This window comes from Eurypyga helias, unplaced genomic scaffold (assembly GCF_000690775.1).
Source record: "Eurypyga helias isolate BGI_N326 unplaced genomic scaffold, ASM69077v1 scaffold11497, whole genome shotgun sequence".
NCBI lineage: Eukaryota > Metazoa > Chordata > Aves > Eurypygiformes > Eurypygidae > Eurypyga > Eurypyga helias.
This window is the reverse complement of record NW_010261128.1, coordinates 89,970-105,734: the sequence shown is the minus strand read 5'-3', so window position 1 is coordinate 105,734 and position 15,765 is coordinate 89,970. Positions and strand designations below refer to the sequence as shown.

General features: G+C 43.9%; 1 protein-coding gene across 1 annotated transcript; it reads left to right on the top strand.

Annotated features, from left to right (window-relative positions):
- Positions 1 to 2,070: 2,070 nt before the first annotated feature.
- WDR43 (WD repeat domain 43) lies at positions 2,071 to 15,016 on the top strand (the record flags this gene model as incomplete). Its single annotated transcript, XM_010155257.1, has 15 exons — positions 2,071 to 2,191; positions 3,352 to 3,491; positions 3,979 to 4,081; positions 5,163 to 5,227; positions 5,585 to 5,756; positions 6,235 to 6,321; positions 7,842 to 7,973; positions 8,415 to 8,552; positions 9,405 to 9,491; positions 11,159 to 11,190; positions 11,980 to 12,043; positions 12,935 to 13,048; positions 13,483 to 13,552; positions 14,162 to 14,217; positions 14,316 to 15,016. Coding segments are annotated over 15 exons (1,501 nt in total), but the record flags the coding sequence as incomplete, so codon positions are not given.
- Positions 15,017 to 15,765: the final 749 nt, after the last annotated feature.

The window sequence follows — 15,765 nt, the reverse complement described above, 5'->3', positions numbered from 1 at the left end:
TGGGCTCTGTCTGTTATGGTGGTCAGTTGGGTCAGGTGTGTGTTGGATGGAGTTACTGGGCACCGAAGCCAGCTCAGGTTGGGTCACTGCTGCACTCACACGGCTTCTTGTAAGGCTTGTTCTCTGTTGGTTCAGGTGGTTCCTGCTGTATTCCCACAACATACCACTCTAATCCCAGGTTACAACAGTTCAGACGTATTTCCATTGCGGTCTCCACCACTGGTCCCTCTTTGGACCAGCCATCGGGTTTAACATTGCAATGAACTCCTACCCTTGCCCCTGCTCCGGCTTGGACTTATCCACAGATTGCAGTCCCTTTAAGGCTGTACCTGCTTCAAGTGGAGCCTTATCTATGGAGCCACAGTCTCTCCAGGGGTATCACTACTGCAGCATAGACATCCACAGTCAGTCACTTTGAGGTGCACCTGCTCCATCATGGCCTTCTCCATGGCCATAATGCCTTCAGAGATACACCTGCTCCAGCGTGGCCTTACCCATGGCTGCAGTCCCTCCAGGGATGTACCTGCTCTGTCGTGGGCATATCCATGGCCACGTGCTTTGAGGTGTTCCCACATGACCTCATGCACAGCCACTGATGCTTCAAGGTGTGCCTTCTCCAGTATGGACTTGAACTGGGCCTTAGTCCCTTCAGAGGTATACCTGCTGCGTCATAACATAACCACGGCCACAGATCCTTCGAGATGTACCTGCTCTGGTGTGGTCTTATCCACAGCCACAGGCGCTTTGGGGTGTCCTGTTCTCGCATGGACTCATCCACAGGTCCCAGTCCCTTCGACTGGAGTTCCAGCCTGTCCAGGACAGCAGCACAGGACCAGCAGTGATGCCCTGGCTACCGGCCAGGCCAGATGTATGGCCATTGCTTTTATCAACATATTCCCAGGACCAACAGAGTCAGATGATCAGAGTTAGCACAGCCAGCAGCGAAAGCAAAAAGCAGCCCCTAACGAGCACTAGGCTCTGATATACAGTTGATACCTGAACAGCAGTAGCAGCTATAAATTCAACCTAGCACATTCCAATCAAATCTGTTGTTATCTTGAACCCTTTGAGCCCCACGTTGGGCTCCAAAAAGGTCTGTCATGGTTTAACCCCAGCCAGCAACTAAGCACCACACAGCCACTTGCGTGCACCCTGCACAGCGGGATGGGGGAGAGAATCAGAAGAATAAAAGTGAGAAAACTTGTGTGTTGAGATAGAGACAGTTTAACAGGTAAAGCAAAAGCCATGCACTCAGGCAAAGCAAAATAAGGAGTTCATTCACCACTCCCCATTGGCAGGCAGGTGCTCAGGCATCTTCAGGAAAGCACGCTTAACGGTTACTTGGGAGGACAAACGCCATCACTGTGAACATCACCTCCCCATCCTCCTTTCCCCAGCTTTCATACTGAGCATGATGTCCTATGGTATGGAATATCCCTTTGGTCAGTTGGGGTCAGCTCTCCTGGCTGTGTCCCCTCCTGACTTCTTGTGTACCAGCCTGCTTCTTGTGTACCCTCCTGACTTCTTGTGTACCAGCCTGCTCGCTGGTGGGGTGAGGAGCAGAAAAGCTGACTCTGTGTCAGCACTGCTCAGCAGTAACGAAAGCATCCCTGCATTATTAACACTGTTTTCAGCACAGATCCAAACCACAGCTCTGTACTAGCTGCTATGAAGAAAATTAACTCTATCCCAGCCAGAACTGGCACAGGTGCAAAGGGAAATCTTGAAATGATATGGCTCCTCTCAACCTATTTTGGGTAGTACAGAACTTGGAGAGATGATTCAGAACAGAATAGGCAAATACTTAAAAAATACCAAACCAGTTCAGTATTAAATAGCTTTACATTATTGAATTGATGTATTTTTGTGTCAACTAATTTGAAGGAGAGGAGCAGAATCAAAATAGCTTCAGCCTCATGTTTGTTTAATTTTTTAAATTTGCTTCTATACTTTTTGCCTTAAATTGTTCAATGTGGTTAATGTGCATTTCGAGATTATGCTAATGAACATTGTTTTGTCTATATCTCCATCTCTCTCCCATTGAACAAAAACCCTCCATCCAATTTCTAGCAAGTGGAAAGGTGACAATAGCAGCGTCACCTCTCTATGCATCAGTCCAGATGGGAAAATGCTGCTGTCAGCCGGTAGAACTATAAAACTGTGGGACCTGGAGACCAAAGAAGTCTACAGAGTAAGTAACTTTGTTAAAGTAGATGCAAGAAAGTATCCTTCTTGATTGGTGACATTAGGTATTTAGTGTTTCCTGGTAGGACATCTGAAAATTTCGCAGGGTGTGAGGAGACAATTAGCAGTTCAGGGGTTGCTGGAAGCTGTTGCTGTGATGATACCCTCAACTGTGGTTTCAACTTGCTGAGAGTTAAATGAGGACGTTAAATTCCTTGGCTGTGTCTGAGCATGCTACCAGCACCCTTCCTCAAGCCTGTAGCAGAAAGGTGGATGCTGTTGTTTTTCACTGGGTCCCTTCTGGCAGAAGCCAGGTCACCACAGTATTCGTTACTGCTGGTGTGAATTTGGGCGTGAGCTCCCTGATTTTAACACGAGTCCCTCTTCGAAGCCGTCAGGTTTCTGTGCCAAACTTCACGTAACCGTGACATTACCTGTTTTGCTGTTGAAACGGTTGGATGGCACAGGAGCAAACTCCTTGTTGCTCCCTGAGCGGGGCTCAGACGTGAGCAAATTGCCTTGTTTTAGCTGTCCTGTGGATGCAGGATTCTCTCGCCTGCTGGCGGATAGGACACAGCTAGTCTGTGGGTTGCTCAGGTAGATGTGCCCACCTCTGTTGTTATGGTGGACTTGCTGGCACATGGCAAATACACATCTGCATCCTATGATGACAGAACCCACTGTTTACAAAAGTAGGTTGACAAACCAATTTTTTGGGAGAGGGGAAGCATAGAACAGCCTCGGTGTGTCAGCAGACCTGTGCGTTCATCTTGCAGTTGAGAATGAAACTATGAATTAGTTTCACTGTAAAAGTTGAAGTTTAAGATCGTGTGGGGAAAAAAAAGTGCTTTCTGACAATAGCAACAGTAGAGGTGGATGTGATTTCTTTTGTGTGGGCTTAGTCCCAGTGAGTCTGCCTTTGATTCCCCTTTTAACTTCTAAAATTCTGATCAATACATGGAGGGTCAGAAAAAGTTCCCTTGATACAGAAAAATGCAAGGAAGCTGATCACTAGTTAAAAAAAAAACCACAAACCCAAAACACTGAAATATCCTTGTTGACTTAGTAACTGGAGAATATTTCCTAATATTATTTGTTAACTAATATTTTAATTTTTGGGTATGACTGCTTATGGCAACCATTGAAAGATTCTGTTGTTTCTTTTAGAATTTCACAGGTCATGCTACATCAGTGTCATCGTTAATGTTTACCACAGTGAAACCTATGAATGAAAACAAGCCCTTTGATGGAATTACAGGGCTTTATTTCTTGTCTGGAGCTATACATGACCGATTACTGAGTGTCTGGTATGTAAGCTTTTCATAGTGCGTAACTCTGGTTATGATTGGTGTTGAGGAAAGACTCAACAAGTGTATTCTGAACTCCGCGGTTAAGCAGAATGGGCACTGGAAAACTGCAGTGATGATGTCTTAAACGGTGGTTTCGACTCACTGATTGTTGAGTGAAGACGTGAATTTCCTTGGCTGTGTCTGAGCATGCTTCCAGTTGCCAATTGCTAGTGAATGCCAAGAATATACTGTGTAATAGGCTTCCTTACTGTAAGGTTTATGCTAAGTTTTCTTGCTAAATTTCCCTTGGGAATTACTTTGCACTTGGTGTTTAGAACACTTTATACGCTGAAAACTGAAGTTGCAGCGTGACTGGTTTTGGGTGGGGTAAATACTGCCACAGTCGCTGGTGCTTTGTAGGCTTTGTAGGCTTTGTAATGCTTTTCAGGTGCAGAGGGTGTTGTTTGTGCTGTGGTAAATAACGTGTACCGTTTATGTCTTCCAGGCAGATCAGATCAGATAGGAAAGAAAAGAATGCCGTGATGTCTTTCACAGTAACAGATGAACCAACTTTTATTGACCTGACTGTATCAGAAGTCAAGGAAGAGGTAAGAGCAACCAGATGTGTTCAGCAATTACCAGTTGTCACATCAGTTTCCTTTTAAGGGTGTAAAGGAAGAAGCTTGGTTTGTATTTGGGTTCTCTTATGCAGAGATGAGATCTGAATGCCAATTCACGGGTGTAAGGATATTTATTACAGGTGGGTTTATAAAGCTAATAGTTTTAAATACTCACTTCAAAGCTACTAAGTGCAAATTCAGTGTTTTCTTCAGAAATTTTGCTTGTGGTGGCAGAAATGTCAGTTGTTTCCTATTTAGAACAAGTCAGTAATCAAAATGGTTGTTAGAACTTGGCAGAAAAAAACACACAAAAGGTTCTTTCTGAAAATCCAGTTTAGAAACATAGAAAAAGTCCTGTTTTTTCTGATCTCAGGTGCCTTTGGCAGTGTAACTGCGTTTTGAGTTAACTAGCTTTAATGACTTAAAGTAGCAGTGTGCATCCCCCAAGCCTCTCAATTTCAGCAAAGAGCAAGTCTTGCGAAGTAGTTGCCTTAAGAGAAATGTCTACATGTGAAATATGTTCACAAATTGTTTTAATAATGATTTGAAACATTTTTCTCTTGCTGCTCTAGATTCCTTTTCTAAAAACAGTATTTCATGCTATATTCTCTAATGATTCCGGTTGTGCCCTCTTACTGGGTGTACTGGAGATAAGAGTATTCTGTAGTGTACAGCTGTTGTTTAATTGCTCCCAGTACTCATCTGGGTTTCTTTCCTCTGAGCATGTTTACAGTGTCGGCGCCTTTGTAGGCCTCTGCCTCTAGACGTGTCAGGTACCATATTTTTGGAACTTTGCTGCTTATCATGGCATAAGTCTGCTACTGTGCAAAGTGCTCAAATCTGATACAGTAAAGTACAGTTAGGAGTTATCTTTGTGTCTTATAGTTGTACTAAATGTTCCTGGGATGTTAGTGTCTTTGATCTTCCTTACGGATTTATTTATGTCTTTAATGTGTCTAGTTACTGAAAAAAGGCAAATCGTAGCCATGCAACTCTCTCCTGATGCCCTGTGCTTACAGGAGGTTTGTCCTCTTATCTAATGAAAATCCTTTACTCTGCCTTCTTTCAGCCTGTGAAGTTAGCAGTCGTGTGCAGAGATGGGCAGTTGCATTTATTTGAACATATCTTAAATGGGTAAGTTTGTATTCATCTTGAGTGTGCCTTTGGGAAAGGCCTGGGATTACTGTAAGGCAAAGATCAGTCTTGTCACTGTAGCCTTTAAGCTCTTGTACCTGTTCTCAAACCAGGTTCCGTATGGTTCTTTGTCTTGGGTTACTGGACACATTACTGGTTGGGAGCTGTGCTGAACTTTGGTTTTAAGTGTTGCTTTAGCTTAGCTTTGGTGTGTCTGTGCCTCATCTTAGCCATCTGTAAAAGGTGTAAACTGGCTGAGTTTGCTGAGGACCTGCTAATGAAGGGTGCTTAGTTGTGCAAGATATTGAAGTGTTCAAGCTAAACGTCTTGGAATTTTTTCATTCCTTCTTTTTTCAGTTATTGCAAAAAGCCCTTAACATCAAACTGTACTATCCAGATAGCAACGCCTGGAAGCGATGGGGACTCCACACCAAAACCAGTCCCTATCCTAGCAGCTGCATTTTGCACAGACAAACAGTCCCTGTTGGTTGTGTATGGAAACACCTTACAGCCCATCATAGAGAAAGTGGTATGTAAAACCGACTGGAGAGGTTTTGGGTTTTGTAATGCGGACTGCACACTGCTCTCGGTTGGAGGGATCTTTTTTTTTTCCCTTTCCTTTTTTGAAATTGTAGAACAAGACAAAGCTTAGTCCTTCCCCCTTTTCTGGGAGCTATGACTTGCCCCTGAGCTGTTTTGAAAGGTGATTTGTATCCTTCGGTTCTTTCAATTAAAATACAACTTGCCGTTACGGCTGGCTGCTTCTTGCCATTTCAGCTGTTCATGAGTTAGGCCGCTGAAACTGGTTTCAGTACTGTTTGAGTTTACCTGTGTGAGCTGCTTTGGAGAGCGCAGAGATCTGGTAACAAAAGGCAGATGTGCAAAGCAGCTGCAGTTCTAGGGTGTGAAAAAGTTAATTCTACTTTATACCTCTGGAGTTTGTTTGCATTTTTCAGTAGTGTGGTGAATCTCAAATATATTAACTGGTTTTATTCCTGTCCTTCTAGTCTCTGAACACCTCTGAATCCCACCTATGTTTGATAAGGGACGTCCAGAAAGTGCTGTCACTTAAAACAGATGTTGCTCTAACGAAGGTGAGCTTTGTGTGAAATGAGATTTTGTTGCTGCTCTTGTTTTACGGTGGAAATGTAAAACGCACTGCTCTCTTTTAAAATGAGGTTGGATTTCTGGTTGGAGCTGCTCAGAGCTGCAGTGGCACGTCCTTTTGCTTCTTTCTCGAGGTGGCCTTTGTGTGTTTCTACTCACAGGGATATGGCACCTGGGAATGTGAGCTTGACAAATGGCAACAGTGTCCACTGGGGCTGCTTGCCACCGTTTTCTCTCATGCAGGATCCCCTGGGGATTTAGAGGCAGGCTGGGAAGTTCCTAATCAGTGTGCATATTCGGGGCCCTGAAGATTGGAAGCGCTTGCAGTGACGTGAGCAGGCAGTGCTGTTTTTCTGACCCTCCAGTTACCTATGGGATCTCATGCTCCATCAGCCGCGTGGGGTTTTGTGCCATTCCTCAGTCCTGGAGCAGGGGGGTAGCAGAACTGAAATGCAGTGGGAGGTGTAGGAACTCCCTGGCATGCGGTGATGATACCCATCCTGGTTTCGCATTTTGCTGAATTCCAGTGAAGACACATTTCTCTTGGCTGTCTGAGCATGCTTTGTGGGCAGAAGGGCTGTGATTAGTGTGGTGAGCCAAGGGGGTAGTACTTTAACACCACTGCTGTTCTACAGTAAAATTCTTGGCTTCAAAATCAGATATTTTGTCTTTTACACACCATGTGGAAGTTGCTTTGCTCACTGTACTGGATTACATGTGTATCACTTCAGTGGGCACCCAGCAGAGCTCCCACAGTTTGGGCAGGTACTGCAAAGAAAGGCCTGCACAGAAGTGCTGTGGTTGAGAGTGTTCTGGAAGTAGCAGGTAGCATTCTTGGTATTCTGGAAGTGGCATGCTCCCTTACATCCTGTATGGGTCAGGGGGGCACTTGGCTATAAATACATGGCCTTCAAAATTGGATCTCCTTTGTGTTCACTAAGGAGGGATGCCATCGCTCATTTGGTGTAACCTAAGGTTGCTCTGTTTGTCGTCGTGATCATAGTCTCACTCAGACTGCCGAGTTCTGCGCCTGAGCAGTCCGCAGAAGAAAATGGGTGAGACTGAAATGGATAGGAACTCCCTTCTACAGTTACATTGTGCTGCTGTTCATGCTCAGTTCTTACCTTCTGGTAGAAGCTGAATTAATCTGCATGAGGTTTATGGGCCTAGCTGTTAGTACATGTGGTACCTATTGCTAGCAAACATCCCTATATTTGTTGTTGGATACAAACACTTACGGAACAAGCCTGTAAGAAAGGTGATTCCCAGGTGATTCCAGAGAGACTGGAATAATTAGTTAATTATGAAAACTAGCTGACTGTTGCTTGAGGTTATTAATTACTCTTAAAATTGCAGGATTTTTCCTTCTGTATATGTCAAGAAAATGGGTTGTGGCAGGCTGGTTTTACCCTGTATGTGAGAGTCTTGGAATAAAATAAGTGTGTTGAATTGGAAGAAAGCTCAGGATAGTAGCAGCTGATGAAATGTGGGTATCTCTGTCTACCAGGTAAAGACGCCTGTTGTGAACTCGGATACCAAAGTTCTAGTGCCTGGCATTCCAGGACATAGTACAGCTGTCAAAACCCCATCCTCAGGAAAGGAGAAAAAGAAAAACAAGAGGAAACCGGGAGAGACAGAGGTAAAGTGTTTCCTCTTTCAAACACAGCAATAATGGAGAAATGAGAATCATTGTCATAACTTCTGTAGGTGAACTTGCTTTGTTTGCCATGGAAGCAGGGTTAATGCTATCATCTTTCTGTATGAGACTTCCCTCCGCTCAAAACCATTCCCTCATTCAGGCCCTGCGTGCCTTGCCCGTAGCTTTGCCATGTTCCTGCAGAACTTCGTCACACTTTGTGTCTCTCTCCCTATCCTAAGGTGTATTACTGCTTTTCAGTCAAAACTTCATCTTCTGTTCTTTTCTCAGGCTGTTCTCTGTCAGTACCTTTAAAAGAATACGCAAAGTTTGTGTTGTTTTCCAGCCGAATCAGAGGGGATGCTGTAGGTTAGGTACTTTGCTTTCAGCTGGTGTTTGTGAGAAATGCACTGAAACAGCCCTGCCCTTGTGTACCGCCTGCAGGAAAGCATTGAAGAGCGCCTAGAGGCACTGGATATCGATGTGAGCAAAGTCAAAACTCCAGGTGGCCTTCCACAAACAGATAGCTTCGCGGTACTTCTGGTGCAGGGCTTGGAAAGCAACGATGCAGAGATCTTAAATGTAAGTGTTGGAAAAGCGTTGTATGCTGTTTATTTAATCTCTTCAGCGAGACTTGTGGGAGCCTTCCTGAACGCCGGAGAGGCTGAACAGTCAAGAACCCGTTGTTTTTCCCAGCTGCTTTTTGCCAATTCGCTGCTCAAGGCAGTGGTATTACAAATTATAGTAGCGGTATTACTTTGTTGTTGTTGTTGTCTACCTTGCTTTCTGAGTCAGTTTGTGCACTTTGAGGTGCTTCTGTGTATGATAAATTTTTTATGTCGCAGTTCAGATGTTTTACAAGCGATGTATTAATGCAGCTACCTTCCCGCAGCTTGAGCTGGAGCATCATCTCTGCTTAGTCTCCAGAGTGTACTGTTTCCAAATAGATGCTGTTTGAAAAATGCATTGAGGACAACAGCTTCACTTAAAAAACTTACTGTTGCACTTGGACTAGGAGGAAACACAAAGTTCATTTGCCTGCTCCAGAACTATAAGAATTTGATGCTGAATAGAAATGACTTGTCACAGATAGTGGTGAAAGGCATTTATTTACAGAAGTCAAGCACAGAAAGTAGCATGGGCAATTTTAATGTGCCTGTGATGCTTTGCTTCTAGCCTAGGGTGGGTGGGCTAGAGGCAACACGAGATTGTTTTAGATGAGTTAATCAAGTGTCTTGTTTTGTTAATGGTAGCTGACTTGAAAAACTGAACTCCTTTTCATAGTAAATCTTTTTTATTCATTATCCTCATCTCGGTGTGTAAATGTAGTGGAGGGAAGAGAGATTTAAAGCCAGGAATTTTTGTTTGTGCTCATTGCTCATAACACATCTTAAAACTGATTGATTCTCTGATCATATTTTTCCATTTTAACAGAGAGTGCTCAACACAAGAAAGGAAAATGTAATAAAGAACACGGTAGCCAGAATGCCTATACATGCTGTCATTCCACTGCTGCATGAGGTAGGAGAGACTGTGTTTCTTGTACTGTTGCACAAACCTCATTCAGCTTGTGTTCTAGCGGGGGAAAATCCAGTATGTGTCTCCTTATTTTTACCATTGAAATTGGTTTGGTAGTTTTATAGGACAGGAGTTGCTCTTAAGAGATTGTTAGAGATAAATTATCTTCTCTGGCTTAAACAAAGGACAAAGTGCTGCTGTCAAAGCTAGGAACAGATTTACTTATCTCTTCCTAGTTGTCAAAACTAGGAAGAGATCTATTACATGAGATCATGTAATATCATCTTAAGTGATTATGTGGGAAAAAGAAAAGGAAGAGGTTAAGCTGAAGCTTTTTTTAGTCCATGGCAAAAAATTACCATAACCTCTTTTAAGCTATTAAAATGGATGGTAATTTGAAACACGAAAATAACGGTGGTAGCCAGAGCAAGTTGTGCGAGCATATATATGCTAGATACTCAGTGAGAGAGAAGAGCAGAATACATACTTAGAGCAGTGAGTTTAGACAGCCCTTGGAAATTGAGGGGCTATTTCTTTCTTCTTTTGAAGATCACTCAGAAGCCCAGTTGCTACATTTAAGCTTTGCAACATCCCCTAGTAATAATTGTAGAATCAGGCAGTGGTTTGGGTTGGGAGGTACCTTACAGACCATCTGGTTCCAACCCCTCTGCCATGGGCAGGAACACCTTCCACTAGACCAGGTTGCTCAAAGCCTCATCCAGCCTGGCCTTGAACACTTCCAGGGATGGGGCATCCACAGCTTCTCTGGGCAACTTGTGCCAGTGCCTCACCACCCTCTCCGGGAAGAACCGTGAATAATTTCAAAAGGGGTTCGGCTTCTGGACTTTGTATTCAGTGATATTAAATGAAATGTCTCTGTGGACAGCAATGTTGTAATGATTAGCCTTATCTAGTCATTACTTTGTTTAAACTGAATATTGATCAGTTGCTCTTGTCATTTGAATGACATCCTATAACCCAAGTTAATGGTTAAATTTCTCTTGTATTTTAATGTCCTGGCCACAAGGAAAGTTTCGTTTTTACCTGTGGTACTAAACCAAATCATGCAGGTAGCTTGGTTTTGAATGTTAAGACTTCCTTTAAGCACGTGTTGTGACACCTTCTCAGGCCTCCGTTAAGGAGGTGCAGCATTTCTTCTCTAGGACCTTTGTTGGAGAGTCTGAGTCAGGTTTTTGACAGAGATTATACAATCTCTGCGGGTGGACAGATCTTCATGTAGCTGTCCTCTCCACAGCTTGGAATTTGTTTTGTGAAACAGCCTTTACCTGCTATTACCTTCACTTGTTTCCCCAACTTGTCCACCTCATAACAACTGCTCTGATAAGCAGATACACAGACATATAGACATGGGGATTTCCTTCTACTTTTTCCTGCCGTTTTAAGTTTCCCTGGATAGGCGGTCTGTTAAGAGTTCCAGTTTTACTGTAAAAATGAAACTCAACCTCTGCAAGTTACCAGCCTGCAAGTTGTCTGGGGTGGTAGAGGCAGCAATGTAGTATCCTGGAGCCTGGCAATGGTTAATCCTAGCAAAATTCAAGTGCTTGGAGATCTTTCTGCCCCAGTATCGGGGCTGTCACAGGCATGTAACGTTGGCTTTTTAAACTGACTCTGGTTTTGTTACTTACTGCTGCCTATTTCTGTCCTTTTAGCTTACGAAGAGATTGCAGGGCAACCCATACAGGTAAGAGCTCAGAACTGTAGCGCTCAGCTACAGTTCGCTTTACCTGACACTTCTGTAGTATGTGTGTGTTATGGTCCCTCCCTCCATCTGTGTCATTGATTTCCATAGTCACCGTAATTAAACTGCAGCACGTTGAGGTAAAAATTCTCACCTGGTTGTGGGTGCAAAGAGGAGCTTTTATTAAGGCAGTGCTTTGCCAGGATGGCTGAAGTTAGAAAGGGAAAAGGACACCTGAAATCAGCATATAACCCTGAGAAAGTATCTGAAGTCCCAGGATATCAGCACTGCAGACCTGATCAATATGTAGAATAAAATAACTACAGATGTATAGCTTGTTTGGTTTGATTATCAAATATATTCAGACATCTGGTGTTGTGTTTAATAACGAAACCAGCTCGATCTTGTTACGTTGCTGTAAGGATAGCTTTGCTGAGACTAGCAGTCCTTAATTGCGGTGTTTGTTTGTTATAAATTCCCTCATTGCAGGTGGAGAAAGAAGTAGCATGCTTTGGTCTTTTATTTGCTGAAACCTCCCATAAAAGACATCAGGAACAGAGACCCCTGAATATGTCTAGTTTTAATCCTTCACTTAAATGTCTGTTCTTTTCCTAACAAATAACTTAGATAGATGCCTCATCTGCATAGCCAAATTGTTATATTTCCATCTGCATTTATCTTTGCATATAACGAAAGAGGAGCACTTTCTATAGATCTTTCTATAGCATCTAGAATGAGAGATGGGTGTTTCTCAGCTGGTATCTCTTGATATAATTTATTTTTCTTTTCCAGTGCCTCACTAATGGTTCGATGGCTGAAGTCTGTTTTCACTCTCCATGCATCCTACCTTTCCACAGTAAGTATGTTGCATTGATGCTAATAAAACTAGATTTAAATGGTTAAATAGGTATACGTTCTTCCTTCAGGAATTGGTCTCGTATGTGGCAGTGCTCAAATCAGTGGACAGAGGGTTGTACTTCGGCCACTCTTGCCGAATTGCTGCATGATGTGGCTTTGAGCAACCTGGTCTAGTGGAAGGTGTCCCTGCCCATGGCAGGGGGGTTGGAACTGGATGGTCTTTAAGGTCCCTTCCAACCCTAACCATTCTATGATTCTATGATTCTGTGTTGGTTATAAATTGAGGCTGTCTCGCTCAGTCTGTGGAACTAAATTTGCCTGCTGTTGTAATGCTCATCTCTAGATGTCTTGGGCATGGCTGCATTTATAGGGCAGAGGTGTGCCACATTTGGCAGGGTGGTAAGCAATGTCATGGCTTCTGAAGTCCAGCCTTGCCTTACAAGTGATGGATAAACCACTCTTCTCAGTTAAGAAAAAGGCATTTTGGTGCTGTTAGTCCTTTCTCCCATTTATTCTGGGATTGCTGTGCATCAGAACCTGCACCCGTTGCTGCTGCTGCGTTCGTACACGTGTGTACTCAGTTCCCATTTACACAGCTTTCCAAATAGCGCCTTGACATCTGCTCACGGCCGTGACCGTGGGAAGGAAGAGGACTGTAAGAGTTGCCCCCTTTTGAAAGCAGATGATGTTTCTGAACATGGCTAAATGGTAATTGAGCAGGCTGCAGGTGGCTTCTGTGAGCCCTCAGCTCCTCCTTCTCTCTGGGATAATGTGTGAGCAAGGCTTGTTTGTCCCAGATGCGCAGAGGTAGTTTAAAAATTTAACAGTAAGACATGTGTGATGTGTTGGTTAACAGCTTCATTTTTCTTCATCCCTCTCTTCTCCCAAGTTGCCGGACCTTATTCCTCAGCTGGGAATGCTATACCAGTTGATGGAGAGCCGAGTGAAAACTTTGCAAAAGCTTTCCCGTCTGCATGGCAGACTCTTCATTCTTGTCACCCAGGTGAGTTCCAGCTAAGTGTCGTGGGGTGTGTAGCAGCGTTGTCTGCAGACTTAACCTCCTCCTGTGGTTACAGCCGACGGGACCTGTCATCGGGAGCTTCGTACAGCTGCTGCTCAGCTGGGTTGTACATTTACCTGACTCTCCAGTCAGTCCATGCTCACTGGGGGTGTTACACCCTTTTTTAACTGCCAGATGTGTCTGCTAACCCACAGAGCTTTACGGGGGGATAAATAGGAGGTGCTGGGCCACTTCAGAGCGGATACATCTAATGTTTTACTTTGTCCATTGTACTCGTTTGGCTGTTCAACTACTACTGTGAATGAATTAAGCTGCGTTAAACTTGATGTAGCCTTCATTTACATTGGTAGGAGTTTTTTGTTGACTTTTAAGGCTGGAATCTATGATTGCATCTAATCTGTAAATACTCCGTTCAGGTTGCAGCATCGGAAGCAGTTCAGGATGTGACTGAGGTTAATCAGACCGCAAAGCTGGTGTATGAGGATGGTAAGTGTTGTATGCTACGTGTAGCTTAGCCCCTGAATTCACATGACAGCCGATACCTGATGGCTGTCCATCGTGCTCCTGCGCCTATCTGTCAGCGTACAGTCTGCACCTACAGAGTTTTTTTTGGAAGTCCATGGCAGGAAAGTCAGTGGTTAGTGATGCAGGCATCTGGTAGTTGGTTCTTTCTTCCCCTCCTTTTATTTCCTTTCATTCCCTCTCATCTCTGCTTCACAAATGAAGGAATCAGTTAATTGGAAGTTCAGTATGCTGCTTAACTGGCAGCCTCAAATTTCTAGCGTTAGCTGCCCTTCTCCTGAGGTAGATACAGTCAAGGCACTGTGGGGCAGGACGTCAAGGTAGCGGGCGTCAGTGTGGGTGGATGTACACGTCCAATTTGGCCTTTTTTCTACTGCAGCTTCGTACTGTATAATCGTAGCGGAAGTGACTTCTTCCCAATTCATGTTGATCAAGCTGTTCTTCAGGTAGAGCGGGTTCTGGAATTGAAATAGCCCATTTTGGAGACTTGGCGGCGTGTGGGACTGGGCTTTGTTTGCACAGTGACACTTTGAAGTCTGTACTCCAGGCTGAGGGATTGTTTTCTCTTTGCAGAATCCTCGGAGGAGGAAGGCTCAGATGATGAGATGATTGCGGACAAAGACTCCGATGTAAGTGCGGTTGGTCAGATCTTCTCCCACCTGCTTCTAACAGAAACTGTGTGACTGTCAAAGGTTGAAATGTCCTGTGTGTTTTTTCTTTTCCCCAGGAAAACTGGGATGAAGATGAAGAAAAAGAGGAGCAATCTGATGAGCAGGACATGGCTGTTGAAAAGGAAATCAATGGCGATTCTGATTTGGAACCAGAAAATGAAAGTGAAGAAGAATAACGGCACGAGAGAATAATTTTAAGTTTAAACAAGTGGGCCACCAAACTCTCTAATTCTGGATCATCTTGCTAAAAGGTGCCATATTTGCACATAGGGAGTGCAGACTTTTGCACGGCCTGTGTGCAGAGGCACACGTGGGGCACCGTGCATTTCTGAATCCAGAATGTTTTACCATGCCAGCCTTCTCTCGCCCTTTTTCCCTGCGCTTACTTATAGAAACATTTCTTCCACCTCATGGTCAGATTATGCCTGTCATGTGGACATGCATTTGTATCTCAAGTGAAATAAATCTGCCACCGCTGTTTGTGTGGTAAACTTGGTTCAGCTTTACATTGAATTTGTTTCAGATATTCAAGGATCAAAGGCAACTGGTCTATACCTTCTTTCCATGCTTCAGTTAGCAATAGCAAGTGGGCATCCTGCTGCGTTTTTTGAAAAAAAAAAAAACAAAAAGGAACTGAAAAAAAGGAAAAAAAAAGATATTTTTGTAATATTTAAATTCTTTACTGAAATTCTTTTCTTCCCCCTCCTCCTCCTCCATTGGTTTAGCCATGCCTTGGCAATACCTAAATGCCAACCTGACTTAAGAATGGGTTTTTCTTTTTCTTTTTTTTTTTACACATTTGAACTCAAGACTTTTCTATGTACAAATCAATGACTTTTCTTGTGCTTCAGAAGGACGGTAGAACTCTCACTGGCTCCTAATTTTGTTTTGACGGAGGCTGTATATAAGTTCAGTGCTAACCCGAGGACAGACTGCGTTGGGTTGGGCGGGGAGAGGGGAGTAGCGCAGGGCGGGGAGGAGGTGAACGCGTGTGAATACGTAGCGCACAGCTATACCTTTATTACGGATTTTTAATCTCTCAGTGGCAGAACACGGACAGCTATTTGCTCAGCTAATGGAAGCTGAAGTGGTGCAAACACATTTTTAAGAGCAAAACAAGGTAAAGGTTTGAGCCATTCACCACTATAATGTACAATAATATATTTGTCTATAAATGGAGTTGTTGCAACTAAATACCACCCTCTTTGTAAAGTGAATAAATATACATCTCCTTTACCAAATACCTGTCCTGTGGTGTGTGTCGAGGGAGACCTTAGGTAGCTGAGGGTGGTGCTTAAGGATGAAGCGCTCTTTGCAGGCGGCAGGTTTCTGGTGGAGGAGGAAGCCGACCTAAAAGCGAAGTGTCCGTTGTTAACGATTTCTTAGCTCCCTCCGCTTCAGTCCTGTCCTTGGTTCGCCCTATGCTTAGGGATCGCGTTGGGCTTGCGGCATTGTCCGAGGTGCGGGGGGTCGCGTCATTGCCGACGCTGGAGGAGGCGCATTCTG